A 17,821-nucleotide genomic window follows, 5' to 3' on the forward strand; every position below is an offset into this window, starting at 1 on the left:
TCCCATGTTGACTGCATCATCCACTGACCTGTTTGCCCGGTAGGCAAACTGGAGGGGGTCAAGCAGGGGGCCCGTGACATCCTTCAGGTGGTTCAGCACTAACCTCTCGAAAGATTTCATGACCACAGATGTCAGTGCGACAGGTCTATAGTCATTCAAACCTGTGATGGCGGGCTTCTTGGCCACTGGAACGATGGTGGAGCTCTTGAAGCACGAGGGCACCTCACACAGCTCCAGAGAACGGTTGAAGATCCGTGCAAAGGTGGGCGCCAGCTGCTCAGCGCAGACTTTCAAGCAGGAAGGTGAAATATGTCCTTCACCTTTGATGAACGTTCTTTACTTCCTTGTGGAGTATTGAGGGAATGAACATGATCAGAGTAGTTCTTTTTAAAATGTAAAATCAAACTGCGATATTACTGTTTACCATGTAAATTAGAGCATTGTTTCAATGCGACGTTGAACATTATGTCGCTGTTACGACCTAAATGACAGCATCAAGCTTCCTCTGTGACAAGAAAAGTTAAATATTTATAACTTACATTAACACTATACTGTTAAAGAAGGATCTTAGAACCAATATCTTTTTCTCAGCTGGATGTCTCTCTAAAGAGTTCATCCGTATCTCCAAAACATTTTTTTCCACTCCTCAAAGCATAATTGACAGGTCTGTCTTTCTAAAGAAGTACTCCAAACGCAGGTCCTTATATGTTTATCGAAAACAAGTAACATTTAAGTATTCTAATTTGTAATCAATTATATTGAAAATGTAACTATTACGTAAGGTAAATCTGCTGAATTGAATGTAGAGTTCGTGATCGATGTTATCTTCAACAGCATTAGGTAGCTCAGCTTTCGCAGAGCATCAAAAAATTGAGATAGACTCTTGTTGTTCCTCCCCACGGAAATCTTTAGTAAAAGGCGAAAGATTTATACGATCTGAAGAGAAACAAGAGTGAACTACTGAGTCGGATCTAAACGGGCCACCCCATTGCTGGTCTCACCAAATTAACAGGCGGTCTCACGCTGAAATTGCAGCAACCATTCCTTCTAATACAAACAATAGACGTTCATAGATTTACTATACTTAGAAGGACTCCACCTAAATAGACAGTTTAAACGAGTATTTTGTGTTCATTAATGTGTTTTTTCCTTTAAACATTGTTGGCGCACATGTCTTGGTCCGTGTACTTTTGGTATGAGAGAACGGGAAATGATCCGATTTCCGTGTGTTATTTTCACATTTGTAATTTCAGATTTTTATTCAACACAAATCGGGAAACAAAAGACGATCGTAATTTCTCAAATGAGTGTTAAGAAATGCCGGCATGGATTGGAATGCAATTCACCTCCACTGCGATGGTGGCATTCGAGGGTTAATGTAATTTGCCACAGCAGAAAATAGGAAGTAGTTTGGCGAAGTGGGCCGCGTGTTTTTTTGCTGCGTGGTTTTTTTTTTCGTCAAAATGTTCATCAAACAGCTATTGTGCTTTCGGTCCCGAAATGTATCCAAAGATCGGATTGTTTTTGGCGAATGACTAATTCGTTTTGTTGGTCATTAAAAGCTATTCCCATCAGGAGCTCAGTTCATCGTTATTCTATTGGGTCAACGTGAACCAACTGACACTAAACCTACGTGAACACCCGAAAATCTGCAACCATTTGATCGATGCGCAGGTTGAAAACAGCACAGTGACGCATTATCATTCCAGACTGTTAATAGTTGTTGTTTGGGTGGTCGCTACGTGGCATTAGTATGAGTCGATATATTCAAACCGTAACTTGAATTGGTAGTCTCTTTATTGAAGTAGTTTCCTCATACCCAGTTTTGGTTATCGCTTCTCGGCCTTTTGGCTAAGATCAAGTGTAGTATCCGTTCTTATCAGTTTAATATCTGATACGTCCCCTATCCGGGGACCATATATTAAATTGATTTTTGGAGCAGGGAGCTGGAATAGGTGCTTGCTCCGTCCACTCCACGCATCGACCTGGTATTGCAGTACCTCCAGGAACGGTGCACCCCCCTCTACTGGTCAAATCGAGAGTAGTTTACATCACAATCCGTTAGCTTTATTCTCACAGGATAAAGCAGAAAGTCAATGACGTCTTGATAGGGTTTGATTCAAGTTCATGACGGCTCGACTTGAGCGGCAGCAAGAATTTACGTAACCGTTCTAAAATATGATTAAAATGTCTTTCATTGCTTGAGATTTTCCTTTCATTGTTCCATGAATTTTTAGTACAATTCTTGTTCTCAAAAGTTTAAGAAAATGTAATTTTCAAAACTTGTTCAGAAAAAGAAATATATATATTTTTCTGCGGTAATGTTGGAGATTTTCAATAAATACAAATTCATACCGTTTTAGGGTTCTCAGGTGAAAAGAGGCAATGCATGATGGGCATGTTTTGACTTCATTTATTATGGTTTATTATGGTTGCTGCCATCACCACTAGATGGCGACTAAGAAAAAGGAGGTGAACAAAGGCGTGGAGGCAGTAGAAAAAGAAGCAAAGCATGATGGTAATGTTTTTGAATCTATTTTTTACTTAATTTATAATGTTTTGGTTTTGTAATGACTAAAGGTGTACTATGTTAACAGTTCTACGAATGCTGTCTCATCCACCGAATATGTGTGCTCACACTTTTGTAGCAAATTAGCCTCTGACTGAAGATGGTGTGCGCGGTAAAGACTTCGGCCCCGGCGACTTGTACAACTCATACTTACCTGGCAGGGGAGATACCGTGATCAAGAAGGTGGTTCACCCAGGGTGAGGTTCAGCCATTGCACTCCGGTTGTGCTGATCCCTGCGAATTCCCCAAATGTGGGAATCTCGACTGCATAATTTCTGGTAGTGGGGGACTGCGTTCGCGCTCTCCCCTGATCAAAATGTAAATGGTAACCAAATAATAATCAATTGCGTTTCACCCAAATATAAAACGCACCACTTGATGGCGATTCTATGGAAATGTTTACACTTAAAACGTGTCGTTGTGAGTCCACGCTTGCTCTGCTGCTCATAGCGTTCGGTTCCAACTCCCTTCCCCGACCTGTTTGTTTGCATTGTGCACGTTCTCCACTCTGGTTTCCTTCCATTTCCCCAAAACATGCATGATAGGCCCCATTGAGCGCTCCAAATTGCCCGTAGGTGCGAGCGCGGACGGTTTTTCGTCTCTGTGTAACCTGCGATTGACTGGCAAACGTTTCAAGGTGTCCCCCGCCTACTGCCCGATGACTGCTGGGATTGGCTCCAGCACGCCCGCGACCCCCCGTGGGGACAAGCGGTACAGAAAATGGATCGATGGACAATACAAAGTATTCGTCATCAGTGCTCACGGCCGGTGGATGAACTGAAACGTGTCTACAATGTAAAGTTGATTGTTTGGCTACTATAGGCATTTTTAAAAGCCTCATGATGTTATTTTTCAATGACGTCGACGCTCAATCTAATCTAACATAGTCCTTTACTAGTCGTGGTGTAGTGAATTTGGACAAAGGTTGCCCTCTGGGTAAAAATGGTACTCTCGCCCGTGATGGAGTCAAGACTATACCGTATTTTCCGCACTAAAAGGCGCACCGGATTATAAGGCGCACGTTCAATGAACGGCCCATTTTAAAACTTTGTCCATATATAAGGCGCACCGGATTATAAGGCGCATAAAATAGAAGCTATACTGCAACAAACTGAGGTTGACTAGGGTTGCGGTATGCATCCACTAGCCAATAACCAACGAGCCCTCTGTAAACAATCGCGTTTCTCAAACGATCTCCTATAAAATGATCGGAACTGACTAAAGTTCGATCTAACGCATTGGTTGTCAGGTTTAATTAGCTGACTGAACAACTATTAAGAGAAGAGCAACAGCAAACAAACCACAAGTGAGACAGAATATTAAGTCTTTTCTCGCGAGGAGTGCAGTACAGACAGCTTACAACAATCTCACTACACTAAATATCTGTGTACACTCCCGCTCTTTTTATTTGGATTTGCCCTACCCACAATTATGAGACAAAAGCCCTTAAAGGAAGGGGGAAGCACGTGGGCTTTGCCTCGTAAGCAAAAAATCACCAGGTGTTACATACTAATAAGAACGTGAGGAAAAGGAGTTTGAGTTGAGAAGAGAAGAGAAAGCCCTTGATCTCTAGTCAAAACATAGCAAGGGATGTTTTACGACCTTGTGTAGGATGAGACAAGCTAGGTTATTTATTACTGGATACGCACTAACATAATCTTACGATCAAGATAGTTTGGAAAACCCAGACTTTGATGGTCACTTGTAGGTTCATCTGAGGTGCAAGACAGCAATGAGGCATGTTGTCTAACAAAGTGGTCTTTGTTAAGAAGGAACTGTCTCGGTAGATGTCTTCTTTTTGCTGAGTTGTCAGCTGCGTCCTGTCTGACCCAGCTGTAACCTCTCTCCTGGCCCAGCCGTACCTTTTCTCTTCTGTGGTACATCAATTAAACAGCAAGGCCAAACAGCAAGCATATATTGCAGTAATATTGCGGTAAAGCATTGATTAGAGAACGCATGATAACATATATATACATTTTTCTAACAATTCCCTCCTGTTTATCATAAGTTCTCAGAGACCATCTTATCACCTAAAACCGGCCACTTCAAAAAGATTTTCAGCCGTAGGATCACAAGTATGAGCACAAATAAGTTTACACCAAGAAAGGATAAACATTGCGATATTATCATTCGGAAACACCCAGATCTGGGAAGAAGTCTGTAAACCCAAGTGCAAAAATTCCATCATCATCATCGTTATCATCAACATGCTGGCGTTCAGACATTAGAGGCATACCCCGGCCATCCTGTCTTCCATGGGCGATATTGCTGTAGTGATGAGACGATTAAACAGAGCACGGAGACATGGAATACAACAACCACGCAAGGTGAGTATAGCAGTAATTGAGGACACAAGGGCTTTATACTTCCCAAAAGCAGTCATCCACTTGTGCTCTTTCATCCTCGTTTTGAGGGATTGCAAGCTTGCAATCGCCTTCGTCAGGCTCCCATCAGGGGCGGTGTCATCCTGGATGAAGGTGCAGCATTGTTCCCTGAACATTGCGCAGACCCTTCCTTTCTCAGACAACAACATAACAAGAGCATTGCGGTTCTGGATTGACATTAGGGAAGGCGCGGCTAGCTGTTCGTGCACTGCCTCAAGTCCCGCTTGTGTCCTTTGCCCAATTTCTGCATGTTGCAATGGTTGTAATTTATCATGTCGACGTTCTTGTTCATCGTACACCACCAGCAAATGGAAGACTCCCATCCTGCTACAATTTGGTCAATTAATTCTTATTAATCAGGAACTCCTCTGGGGACTCTGATTGCATCAATTTCAGTCAGATCATCGTCGCCTCTCAAATTTAAAGACATTTTGTTTGTTTGTTTTTCCAGCTTTTTCCCAGATCTTGGCATGTTGATACATATACAATTTAGCTTGACTACATTCTCTGGAAGCAATGGCTTCTTTTTTCTTTTTTCAATGGATATTACTGTATAGAATGCTCTGTCACACATTTCACAATCAGTAGATGTGACAGATTTCACACAATCTTTGGTCAATGGCAACGATACAACATAAAGAGTCGGTCGCAAATCCATACATATGACATATTCAATTTCTGCTTCTTGTCTTTACAGCTTGTTTTGCCATTAGCAATCAATTGTTTCGTTTTTCAGTAACTCTTATAGTTACCTGAAACAAAATATCCACATTAATTCTAGATATAATCATCCCATTCTTTAACATCTACAGTGGTTGTTGACAAAGTAAACATATAAACATCAAATTTTCATTGCAGTCCAGATCCAACACAGCAGATCATCCTGCAAAGGTCAAATTGATCTTTTAAACAGCATTGTTTCCTTTTGTCTTTTTTATTTCTACCAAATTTTAATCATCCTTAGTTTCCCACTTGGTTCCAAAACATGGTAATCTATATTGTCGCCCAAACAATTTTATACGGGGTTAAACCCACAGTAATTGTAATATTTATGAACAGTTTGACCAGGTCTAAACATTTTGTCCATGATCTTCCAGTTTTTTCCATGCACATTTTCACACTTTATACCAGTCCTGTCATGAGAATTAATTTCTGAAATCCCATATCTCGGTATTATTTCTTTACATAATGTTTTTTGCCACTGTTAAGGCATTCAGTGTTTTTGTTGAAGCCAATTCAAACCATTTTGAGAATGCATCTATTATGACCAGGCATTATAACCCTGTGGATTGTGTTTAGCACATGTTAAACAAACTCTACAAAAATTTTGTTTTATAAATGTTTTGAATATGAATCAATTCATATGTTGTATAAAGCTGACTGAACTGCCCCATTATCCCCCCTCTTGAGCCATGCGACACACAACCATGGCTCAATATTGCTGCCCACTTGTATAGGTTTTTGTAGGATAGGTCAGTCTTCTGGTCATTTATAGATACCATTCTCCACTCTTGCCCCTCTTATCGTCCATAATCGAATTTCAGTCTATGGACTTTGTCGCTGCACATCTTTAAAAACGTTTCAGTAATTTAATCTGCTTCTTGTGTGTACAAAATTTGAAGCGTCTTTTGCACTACAGCTATGCGGTTCCGTCCGCAAGCTTGTTACCTCTTGGCACCTTATCAGTCTCATGTGTGCCCTGCACACGTGCATATAGCTATTTTTCGTGGCAATTGGACTGCTTCCACAACTAGCTTAGTTGTAGTTTCTTGTAGTTTCTTTTCAATCATTCTCTCATCGTTTATCACAAGAATCTTAGCAATTTGAATGAAAATAAAAATGTATGTTTTATTTTACTCAATTGTATGATTTAGAGCATCCATATGTAGTAAAGTGTTGTATTACTACATATGATTTCATCTTCATTTAACTTGACACACCTTTCAAAATGCTTCTCAGTGTCCCAGTGCACACATGCTTTGCGTGTGTAACTGGTTGTCTCAACCCGTGTTCCACATCCTAATCTTTTCTCCCTCAAGGTGTCAAACCAATCAAGATAAAAAGATAAAAACCAACAAAATAACCGCCAGTAAATTAATATAATAGTCAATTGTTGTTGTGTCTTAACTTTAACTAACTCAATCACTCTCTTATTCTCAAATGTAAAAACTTGTGTAGTCTTGACACAACCAATCGACTATTTCTCCTAAATTTAGCTTTGAAATGTTGTTATTTAATAATTTTGCTTCATCCAATTCCAGAAAGCAAGTTCTTTCCATCTCTCAAATTTTGTTTCATCAGGGCTAGGCATTAATGCAGTGTGGACCAGTTTCTGCCCACAAAAAAATTGCTTGCCTTTCTTTTCTTCTTATTTTCACAAAATTGCTTTTGTTTTGCGGTGCAAATCAGATAGACTACAGTCTAGCAAATTCTTTTGTGCACCTACATTAGCTAATTTTAACACAACACTGACAGCACACAGACAACACAAAAACTTACAGCAGAGACACAGCTCACAAACAATACCAACAAACAACGCTGCGCAAACGTCATCCTCTATTTTGACGTTTTGATTACACTTTTTTTCTCATCAGCGCCTTTTATCCTTCATGCAAATATTGTCACATCTTCCTTAAGCATCACCCTGTTTCAAATATTCAAACATTCTCTGAGAAACTCACACTTTCCCTGCTTCGCCCGCAGCCATAGCACCCCTCGTGCGAGGGGGGGCGCAGCATCAATGTTGATTGGTCACAGGCTGGCCATTTCCTGCAACAACCATGATGCCGGCACACCGCCCACACGAGCATAGCAAAGGCCCACGCGCACAGCCCCGCCCCGCGACAACGCGCGAGCGCAGGCACGCTTATCAGTCTCGCCCTCTCAAAGGGCAGGCCAGCTTTGCTGTTGCGCCCCTCGTCATGTTCACATTCGACATCTTTCACTGTCTTCTACACAACATTTGCTGTCTCTTATTCTCGTCCTATCAAGCCACCGTTCTAGTCACTTTCTGCCACACACTGCTCATCTCAATTTCTCCAACCAACTTAAACACATTATCGCCTACTTCTCAATTTTCCTATTATTCCTAAACAGCTTCCTGAACATTCTCCATTACTGATGTCTTCCATAGGACACACATCTCACTCGCGCACACATATACACACCCATTCATGAGGATCCTCTGCGCGCACACACACCAACACAAAAGGATGACGCACAACATACGTATAAGACCACATAGATCCCACTAAGAACACCTTTTTGCTCGTCTTACTTGTCAGATTTATTCTTTATTTTACTTTTAGAAGCTATTTGTAATTTTTTTTTCCATTTATTTAGCCAATTTTAACTTCAGTGTTTCTTTATCTTACTTTATCCTTTTAACACAAATATCTCCTGTATATTTAAGCTAATTTCTCTTTAATTTTGGCAGCCAGGTTCCCACTTCATTACATGGAAACCTGATTTGATTTGGTTTTGGCCTAGTCATAACTGTCTTTGTTAATTTGTGCAGTCACGTGCCATGTGACCGTTTTCTCCGCAATTCCAGCATTCTATTGGAGGTTGCACAACTCCTCTTCCTCGGCCTCTAAAGCCTCCTCTGTTAGACATTGCTCGCCCTCTCTGGCCTTTCTGTCCTCTGCCTGCATTTTGGTAAAAAGTGTCACTATCCTGGTCTACCAGAAAAGTGTCTTTTGTAGCTTTCATTCGTTTTCGTTTTTGTTTGTCTATTACTACTTTTTCCGCATGGAGGGCATGATTTATGTATTCCTCCAAAGTTCCGGTGTTCATGCCTATATAATGTTTGATCACCCAGCCTTGTATTGCTGGTCTGGACCCTGCGTGGATGGCATTTTTTAATTGCTGTTGATAAGCACCTTGAGGCGCATTATCTTCCACCAGTCCACTGTGTGTTTTAAACACTTTTGTCATGCGCACTCGATACTCATCAAAGGTTTCATTATCATTTTGCTTTGTTCTCCCTATTTCTGTATAATTTGCTCTGATTTCCTTTGACCAATCCATTTCTAGCGGGCTTTTCTGCCTAGTGGCTCTGTCCATCAACCCATAAGGAGGAGGTGATTCCTCAATTTTGTGTGTCATGTATTTGCGGATACAACTTCGCTATGATCTTTAGTTTTGAATTTGTAGCATGTGTTTTCTCTTCCCGCTCTTGTACTTCTTCTAGTTCTCCCTCAAATTTATATTTTTTAACCCATTTATCGAAATCTTTTTTAAGTCGGTCGGGATCCTGCCTTTCAATTATTTTCCAATCTTTGCATTTTAGTTCATGTCGGGGTAGGGACTTTCGCTTACTATCTAAATTTCCCATGGTTTATTTTTCTAAATTTTGGAGTTGGTAGTTTGAATGGCACCTACAGTGTCCTAAAACCAACTTTATTCACAGGACAGTGGTTAAAAGTTCGATGTGTGGTAAGTCTCCTTTCACCTCCCCGAAGGGAGCGGAGAGTTCTTGCCTCTGCCCCCACACAAAGCCACTGTTTACAATCCTGTGTGTTTATATAGAGGAGCGCTCAAATGAGATCACTCTCAGTCAAACCGTACACAAACACAAACACACCACGTGCGTTTTTTAGGAATAACACAGGAGTCCGCCCCTCCCACTGCGGAATTTAACTAACGTACAAGTTAGGGGGCTCCACAACGCCCCTGCGGAATTTAACTGCTCCTATTTGCCTGTACTTCATTAGAAAAACAGAGGAGTCCGCCCCTCCCACTGCGGAATTTAACTAACGTGTAAGTTAGGGGGCTCCACAACGCCCCAGCGGAATTTAACTGTTTCTAATTGCACTTGATAGGGTCTAGAATTCTCAAGGTTTTAAGTGACCTCTTGTCACTGCACATTCATTCCTTTTTAGTAGAATTAATATTCCTACTCACAGTCTGCTGATTCTCCTCCTCGGATAATCTCGTCAACACTCCCGGTGTCCAGCCGGACTGATCGAGACAGTCCCGTCAAAGGGCTTTTGTTTACCTCGGCCGAGGATTTTCGCCTGTGTCGAAGAGTCCGCTGGAACCGTTCAAGGTGTGTCGAGATCCCGGACGAGCCCCCAATTTCTGTCAGGTTTAATTAGCTGACTGAACAACTATTAAGAGAAGAGCAACAGCAAACAAACCACAAGTGAGACAGAATATTAAGTCTTTTCTCGCGAGGAGTGCAGTACAGACAGCTTACAACAATCTCACTACACTAAATATCTGTGTACACTCCCGCTCTTTTTATTTGGATTTGCCCTACCCACAATTATGAGACAAAAGCCCCTAAAGGAAGGGGGAAGCACGTGGGCTTTGCCTCGTAAGCAAAAAATCACCAGGTGTTACATACTAATAAGAACGTGAGGAAAAAGAGTTTGAGTTGAGAAGAGAAAGCCCTTGATCTCTAGTCAAAACATAGCAAGGGATGTTTTACGACCTTGTGTAGGATGAGACAAGCTAGGTTATTTATTACTGGATACGCGCTAACATAATCTTACGATCAAGATAGTTTGGAAAACCCAGACTTTGATGGTCACTTGTAGGTTCATCTGAGGTGCAAGACAGCAATGAGGCATGTTGTCTAACAAAGTGGTCTTTGTTAAGAAGGAACTGTCTCGGTAGATGTCTTCTTTTTGCTGAGTTGTCAGCTGCGTCCTGTCTGACCCAGCTGTAACCTCTCTCCTGGCCCAGCCGTACCTTTTCTCTTCTGTGGTACATCAATTAAACAGCAAGGCCAAACAGCAAGCATATATTGCAGTAATATTGCGGTAAAGCATTGATTAGAGAACGCATGATAACATATATATACATTTTTCTAACATTGGTACTACTTACCTATGTTTCCCTTCCATATCGATCCGTAGATTTACTCGAAACATTAACAGAGCAGCCTATTTTGACATGAAATAGCCTGGTACGTATAGCAGCTATCGTGATAGCATTAGCCATCCGCAAAGTCCCACGAGCCTCAGCTCGCAATCTCCCATGAGCCTCAGCAAAGCGTAAACAATCGCGTTTCTCAAACGATCTCCTATAAAATGATCGGAACTGACTAAAGTTCGATCTAACGCATTGGTACTACTTACCTATGTTTCCCTTCCATATCGATCCGTAGATTTACTCGAAACATTAACAGAGCAGCCTATTTTGACATGAAATAGCCTGGTACGTATAGCAGCTATCGTTATAGCATTAGCCATCCGCAAAGTCCCATGAGCCTCAGCTCGCAATCTCCCATGAGCCTCAGCAAAGTGTAAACAATCGCGTTTCTCAAACGATCTCCTATAAAATGATCGGAACTGACTAAAGTTCGATCTAACGCATTGGTACTACTTACCTATGTTTCCCTTCCATATCGATCCGTAGATTTACTCGAAACAATAACAGAGCAGCCTATTTTGACATGAAATAGCCTGGTACGTATAGCAGCTATCGTTATAGCATTAGCCATCCGCAAAGTCCCATGAGCCTCAGCTCGCAATCTCCCATGAGCCTCAGCAAAGTGTAAACAATCGCGTTTCTCAAACGATCTCCTATAAAATGATCGGAACTGATTAAAGTTCGATCTAACGCATTGGTACTACTTACCTATGTTTCCCTTCCATATCGATCCGTAGATTTACTTGAAACATTAACAGAGCAGCCTATTTTGACATGAAATAGCCTGGTACGTATAGCAGCTATCGTTATAGCATTAGCCATCCGCAAAGTCCCATGAGCCTCAGCTCGCAATCTCCCATGAGCCTCAGCAAAGTGTAAACAATCGCGTTTCTCAAACGATCTCCTATAAAATGATCGGAACTGACTAAAGTTCGATCTAACACATTGGTACTGCTTACCTATGTTTCCCTTCCATATCGATCCGTAAATTTACTCGAAACATTAACGGAGCAGCCTATTTTGAAATGAAATAGCCTATTCGGTGACGCCCGCTGACTACAGTTGCCGTAATGTTGGGAAGCGATGCGACCTTGTAATTTACTAGTCGTACTAAAACGTACTAAAACATTTTGGCAGAGCACTGTGTACAACCAGTATGGATCAACAAATTCATCAATTGATCCATATATAAGGCGCACTGGACTATAAGGCGCACGGTCGGCTTTTGAGAAAATTTTAGGTTTTTAGGTGCGCCTTATAGTCCGGAAAATACGGTACTTTCAGGGATCATTTCTATAGCGCTTAATTTGAGAAATGCTTTTCTAAAGTGACGGTCTCGCTAACTACGACGATGAGAATTGATGTTCCTTCCTGAGCGTGAAGCTGGCGTAGGATAATGATTTATCATATTCAAGATTCAATATTCAAGAGTTTTTTTTATTCGCCATGTTTGAGCGTGCCAAACAAGGAATTTGACTTCGGTAAATCACAGCCTCTGTTCAACATTTAGGTGACTGACAACACTCAGGACATGTGAAAAATGGCAAATATTCTCAAACATCCCCTGATCTTAAACTCCCAAAAGGGCAAGGAAAAACTCAAAACTCCAGCTAGGGGAAATGAGAAACCTTGAGAAGAGACCACAGATAGGAAGGTCCCTCTTCCAGGATGACCAGGCTGCAATGGATGCAGAGAGGACACAGTACAAACAGTGTAGACAAATTCAAAAAAGGTGTGGAGAGCAGGATGTTATTGCTCAGTAATGACTCTGAGACTCTAAGAGTGGTGTGAGTTCATCAGAGCAACAGCCTGGGGGAAGAAGCTGTCTCTGTGTCTGCTGGTTTTGGCGTACCGAGCTCTGTAACGCCGTCCGGAGGGGAGTAGTTCAAACAGACTGCAACCTGGGTGAGAAGGGTCTGTAGAGATGTTCCTTGCACGTTTCCTGGTCCTGGACAGGTACAAGTCTTGGATAGATGGGAGGTTGATTCCAATGATTTTTTCAGCAGTCCTGATTGTCCGTTGCAGTCTGTGCTTGTCTTGTTTGGAGGCCGATCCAAACCAGACAGTGATGGAGGTGCAGAGGACAGACTGGATGATGGCAGTGTAGAAGGTCTTCAGAAGCACTCGCGGCAGGTTGAACTTCTTGAGCTGTCTCAGGAAGTACAGCCTCTGCTGGGCCTTCTTCCGGACAGAGTCTATGTGGCCAGTCCATTTCAGGTCCCGAGAGATTGTGGTTCCCAGGAACTTGAAGGTGTCTGTGGAGACAATAGTATTACTGCGGATAGTGAGGGGTAAAAGTGGTGAAGGGTCTCGCCTGAAATCCACTGTCATCTCCACGGTCTTGAGCGAGTTCAGCTCCAGGTGGTTTTGGCTGCACCAGTGGACCAGCCGCTCCACCTCCTGTCTGTACGCAGTCTCATCACCGTCCTGGATCAGTCCGATGAGAGTGGTGTCGTCTGCATACTTCAGGAGCTTCACAGGAGAGTCACCTGAGGAGAAATCATTGGTGTAGAGAGAGAAGAGCAGTGGGGAGAGGACGCACCCCTGAGGGGCTCCAGTATTGGTGGTCCGGGTGTCAGATGTGATGCCCCCCAGCCTCACACGCTGTCTCCTGTTGGTCAGGAAGCTGGTGATCCACTGACAGGTGGAGGCAGGCACCGCAAGCTGGATGAGCTTCTGTTGGAGGATGTCAGGAGCGATGGTGTTGAACGCCGAGCTGAAGTCCACGAACAGGATCCTGGCGTACGTTCCTGGGGTGTCCAGGTGGTGCAGGATGTAGTGCAGTCCCATGTTGACCGCATCATCCACTGACCTGTTTGCCCGGTAGGCAAACTGGAGGGGGTCAAGCAGGGGGCCCGTGACATCCTTCAGGTGGTTCAGCACTAACCTCTCGAAAGATTTCATGACCACAGATGTCAGTGCGACAGGTCTATAGTCATTCAAACCTGTGATGGCGGGCTTCTTGGCCACTGCTCAGCGCAGACTTTCAAGCAGGAAGGTGACACGCCGTCTGGGCCCGGTGCCTTCCTGGTCTTTTGTCTCCGGAACATCTGCCGCACTTCCTCCTCGCGGATCTGGAGTGCGGGCACGGCCTCTGCAAGAGAGAGAGTGGGTGACAACGATGATAGAGGTGTGGACAGAGTAGTTGTGGGGAGAGGTGAGTATGTAGATTGTGCTGCAGGAAGTCCCGTTGTGTGGGAGGACCGATCAAACCTGCAGTAGAACCAGTTTAGCTGGTTAGCAAGCCTTGGGCTCTCCACAGGACGGGGGGTTCGTTTCTTGTACCCCGTGATGCTCTGCAGACCTTTCCACACTGTTGAGGGATCAGGATTGGCAGAGAGGTGTCTCTTCAGGTTCTCCCCGTAACACCTCCTGGCTTTCCTGACCTCTCGGTTCAGTGTGTTTCTGGTCTGCTTGAACAGGTCGCGGTCGCCGCTCCTGTAGGCCTCCTCCTTGACTTTGCGCAGCCTCCTGAGGTTCGGTGTAAACCAAGGTTTGTCGTTGTTGTACGTGCAGAAGGTCTTAGTCTGCACACACAGATCCTCACAAAAACTGATGTATGATGTGACAGTGTCAGTGAGTTCATGCAAGTCTGAAGTTGCAGCTTCGAAAGCTCCCCAATCAGTGCAGTCAAAGCAGGCTTGGAGGTCCTGCCTTGACTCCACTGTCCACTTCCTCACAGTCCTCACCACAGGCTTAGAAGTTTTTAGTTTCTGCCTGTAGGCCGGGATCAGATGAACTAGACAGTGGTCCGAGAGTCCTAAAGCGTCGCTGTTCCACTTTATATAAACTACAACTGAATGAGTAAAACTTAAAACGAAACAATTTATTAACATGATAAGTAAGCTTTAAAAAAAAAAATAGTCGTTGAAAACCGTTTTTTGTGTTTTAAAGCCTGTCCAATGTGGTCCAAATTTAGTTAAAAAATAACAATTGATAATTGGGTTGTGTCGGCTATAAATCGGTTATACGAACATTGTTTGGAAACACTGTTACGTGTGCATCATTTCAAAGTCAAAGTCAAAGTCAGCTTTATTGTCAATCCCTTCATATGTCAAGACACACAAAGAAACCGAAATTCCGTTTCCTCCATCCCACGGTGACGAGACATACAAGTAGGCGACACAAAACAAAAACAAGAAGGCACAAACCATAAATAATAAATAATAAATAAAATAAAATGAGCGATGAATAAAAACAGACCAATAACCCATTGAATATGAGGGGCAAAACCGAGCCAGTGAGCATACAGCAAGAACAGGACGCTACGCTGAAAGGGGGAGCGAGTTCAGGATGCTAACAGCCTGGAGTACGAAGCTGTTGGAAAGTCTGGTGGTGCGGGAGCGCAGGCTCCTGTACCGCCTCCCAGAGGGCAGAAGTTCAAACAAAGAGTGAGCGGGGTGACTCACATCACTCACAATCTTGGTCGCCTTGCGAGTGAGATGGGAGGTGTAAATGTCCTTCAAGGAGGGGAGAGAAGCACCAATAGTCTTACTAGCCGTTTTCACAATGCGCTGCAGGGCCTTCAAGTCTTGGTCAGTGCAGCTGCCACCCCAGACAGCAATACAGCTGGAGAGGACGCTCTCAATGGTGCCGCGGTAAAAAGTTTTTACATTTATGCCAGGACCTACGTAAGGAGTAATAAACCATTGTGAAAACCATTGAAAGTTTATGTCATACAGACAGTATAGTATTTGTATAGTTTATATCGTCAAAATATACAGCGAGCACAGGGTGGGACGTAATACGTTTTCAACTTTTTCGTAACCCATTTGAACGTTAACATAAATAATTGAAACTTTCTATGACAATATTTCCTGACTTTGTTTTATATGTTCAATAAACAAACAATCCTCATATTTCACGGTGACTGTCTCCAATTGTTGATTTTCAAATAAAAGGAATTTCTATCCGAGGCGCTTTGCCTTTGTTTCATGTCATGGTATTGACCATTGGCGTAGCAAGCAAGACAAGACTGGGAGGGATCTGACACTGAAAAAACAAGGACAACTTCCGCAAATGTCAACAACCCATGTCTCCATGACTCACCTACATCTTTATAAAGCCAAATTACAGTCTGGTGTGTCTTTGTGGGGACTTTTTGGAGGAAACAAAAAAACAAACACAAGTGTTGAGTGTGGCAATAGTTTTATTCATTTTCGAGCCTCACTACACCATCAGTAACGCTGGTAGTTACATGTTACTGTGCATGTCAGTTCTTCAACATAACATGGATGGAACTGGCCCTTGATGTCATTCACAATTTTTTTAGGGTAGCTAAAAAATAAACCATATATCTGTAAGAACATAAGATTTCTGCACTGCTCAGAGCACCGTTTCCTGAAATAAGTGTGCAAAAGGTTTTAACTTCCTAAACTCGCATTAACATATATTGCACACGTCTTTGTGTTATCTTTCCTTACTGCGTGTGTCTGTTTGTGTGTGCGGGATTGACTGATTAAAAACTAAAATGAAATGAAATAGTGGCTGGTTTGAGCAGTACTCTAAACAGTCCTCCAGTGAGAGGTTTGGCCACATCCACAAAGTAGCAACTCAAAGCAAAGCGTGGCGGTCATTTGTTTCTTCTATTTCACTCTTAGGCAGCATACAATTTGGAGCAAATAAATTGGAACAACAAGGTCAGTTTCTTTGTTTTTATTTAATTCATTTCTATCTCACTTCTGTACACAGACTCTACTCAGTCAATTGTTATATGCTCCACGCATAGTCTTGCTAAAATTGGACTCAAGCTAAAACAATGATAAGTCTGCTAGGTATTATTTTCAGGATTTCTGGCTGATACAAGGTGAACTTTGGGAGTTATGGAAGCGCATCCACAAGCCAATGCAGGACTCATGGGACTCAACCGTTAGGAAGAAGCGGACGTGCTTGAATGGGACAGCTGCATGAGAACATGATGATCTCAATCTACACCCTTGAAGGTTGGACATTTTTTCAAGCAACCTATAAAATATGAGGCCTGCATTTTAGGATGCTCTTTTCTGACTCCATCTCTCCGTGGGTGTGTTTGCGAGGATAAGAAAAGCATCCTTTTCCTAAACTCATATTCATCCTGTGATCTGAAACCCAAACGGGCTCAGTATACAACAAAACAAATGAACTGACCACGTTTCAATACTTTTGGAGTCAATTCTATATCACACAAAAAAAATATCCAAGAGATTAGAATGTCTACAGTGAAGAAGCATCTGCAAAACTCTATTTGACACCTCCCTGTGATGTTTGGAATCACTCTTGCTCAAATCTGATTTTATGTGTTTGTGCGTCGACCTAATGATTGGAGTTGGAGAATATAAAAATAAGATTTAGCTGTGTCAGTCTGGATAAAAAGGCATGAACCTAATACAAGTTAGTTAAAATACATACCTATGAAAGAGAAAACCATTGTAACTAGATTACGTGGTTTTAATTGAATGATGATTTGCTCAAAGAAGTGACTCTGAATTGTGCTGGCTGTCTTGTAGCAGTAAATTCCTTCCTGTTAAATTGTGGTTGGCATTCTGTTTGAAAAGTGTCTCAATATTCCACAGTCACTGCTTTGGTCTTGAGGTATTCCATGAGCGCATCCTCTCCTGCGAATGAGACAGCGACCCGATTGGAGTTATCACAACACCAAAGTTCTGATTTATACCAGCATAAAGTACTTATAGAAATAATAATACCATAGCATAAACCTAAAAGAGCAGGATAAGCCAGGGAAAGATAACTGATCAAATAACTTACAATTTGAAGATTTTTTAAATACGTTTCCAGGGCTGTGGACTCGGACTCGGGGACTCGGACTCGGTCATTTTTGCCGGACTCGGACTCGGTGCTGATTTTGGCCGAGTCCACCGAGTCCGACAATAAAAAAAATACGTTCAATTTTATTTTCATCATGCTGCTGAGAATGCGCGTAGGAATACTGTCCACAGCCCTGCTTGCTTGTTATGAAGACAAATTTAGTTGTTGCGTGCGCGCCCGCGCC

The 17,821-nt window shown here is 42.6% G+C and overlaps 1 protein-coding gene and 4 non-coding genes across 5 annotated transcripts in view; 3 read left to right on the top strand and 2 right to left on the bottom strand.

The window, feature by feature from the left end:
- Positions 1-842: 842 nt before the first annotated feature.
- Positions 843-956, bottom strand: LOC119117554. The gene has a single exon (XR_005096552.1). It is a non-coding gene; the product is annotated as a U5 spliceosomal RNA (small nuclear RNA).
- An 875-nt stretch (positions 957-1,831) lies between these two features.
- On the top strand, positions 1,832-2,022 carry LOC119117546. Its single transcript, XR_005096546.1, has one exon. It is a non-coding gene; the product is annotated as a U2 spliceosomal RNA (small nuclear RNA).
- A 693-nt stretch (positions 2,023-2,715) lies between these two features.
- Positions 2,716-2,879, top strand: LOC119117560. Its single transcript, XR_005096558.1, has one exon. It is a non-coding gene; the product is annotated as a U1 spliceosomal RNA (small nuclear RNA).
- A 9,222-nt stretch (positions 2,880-12,101) lies between these two features.
- Positions 12,102-12,317, top strand: LOC119117549. The gene has a single exon (XR_005096549.1). It is a non-coding gene; the product is annotated as a small nucleolar RNA U3 (small nucleolar RNA).
- Positions 12,318-15,964: 3,647 nt separating this feature from the next.
- aldh1l2 (aldehyde dehydrogenase 1 family, member L2) overlaps positions 15,965-17,821 on the bottom strand; it is a 62,634-nt gene continuing 60,777 nt past the window's right edge. Inside the window, exon 23 of the mRNA XM_037242580.1 lies at positions 15,965-17,426. Coding sequence (XP_037098475.1) covers positions 17,371-17,426 — 56 coding nt within the window. The 3' untranslated portion in view covers positions 15,965-17,370. The remainder of the gene's footprint in view (positions 17,427-17,821) is intronic.

The sequence above is a fragment of the Syngnathus acus genome, chromosome 23 (assembly GCF_901709675.1).
Source record: "Syngnathus acus chromosome 23, fSynAcu1.2, whole genome shotgun sequence".
Lineage (NCBI taxonomy): Eukaryota > Metazoa > Chordata > Actinopteri > Syngnathiformes > Syngnathidae > Syngnathus > Syngnathus acus.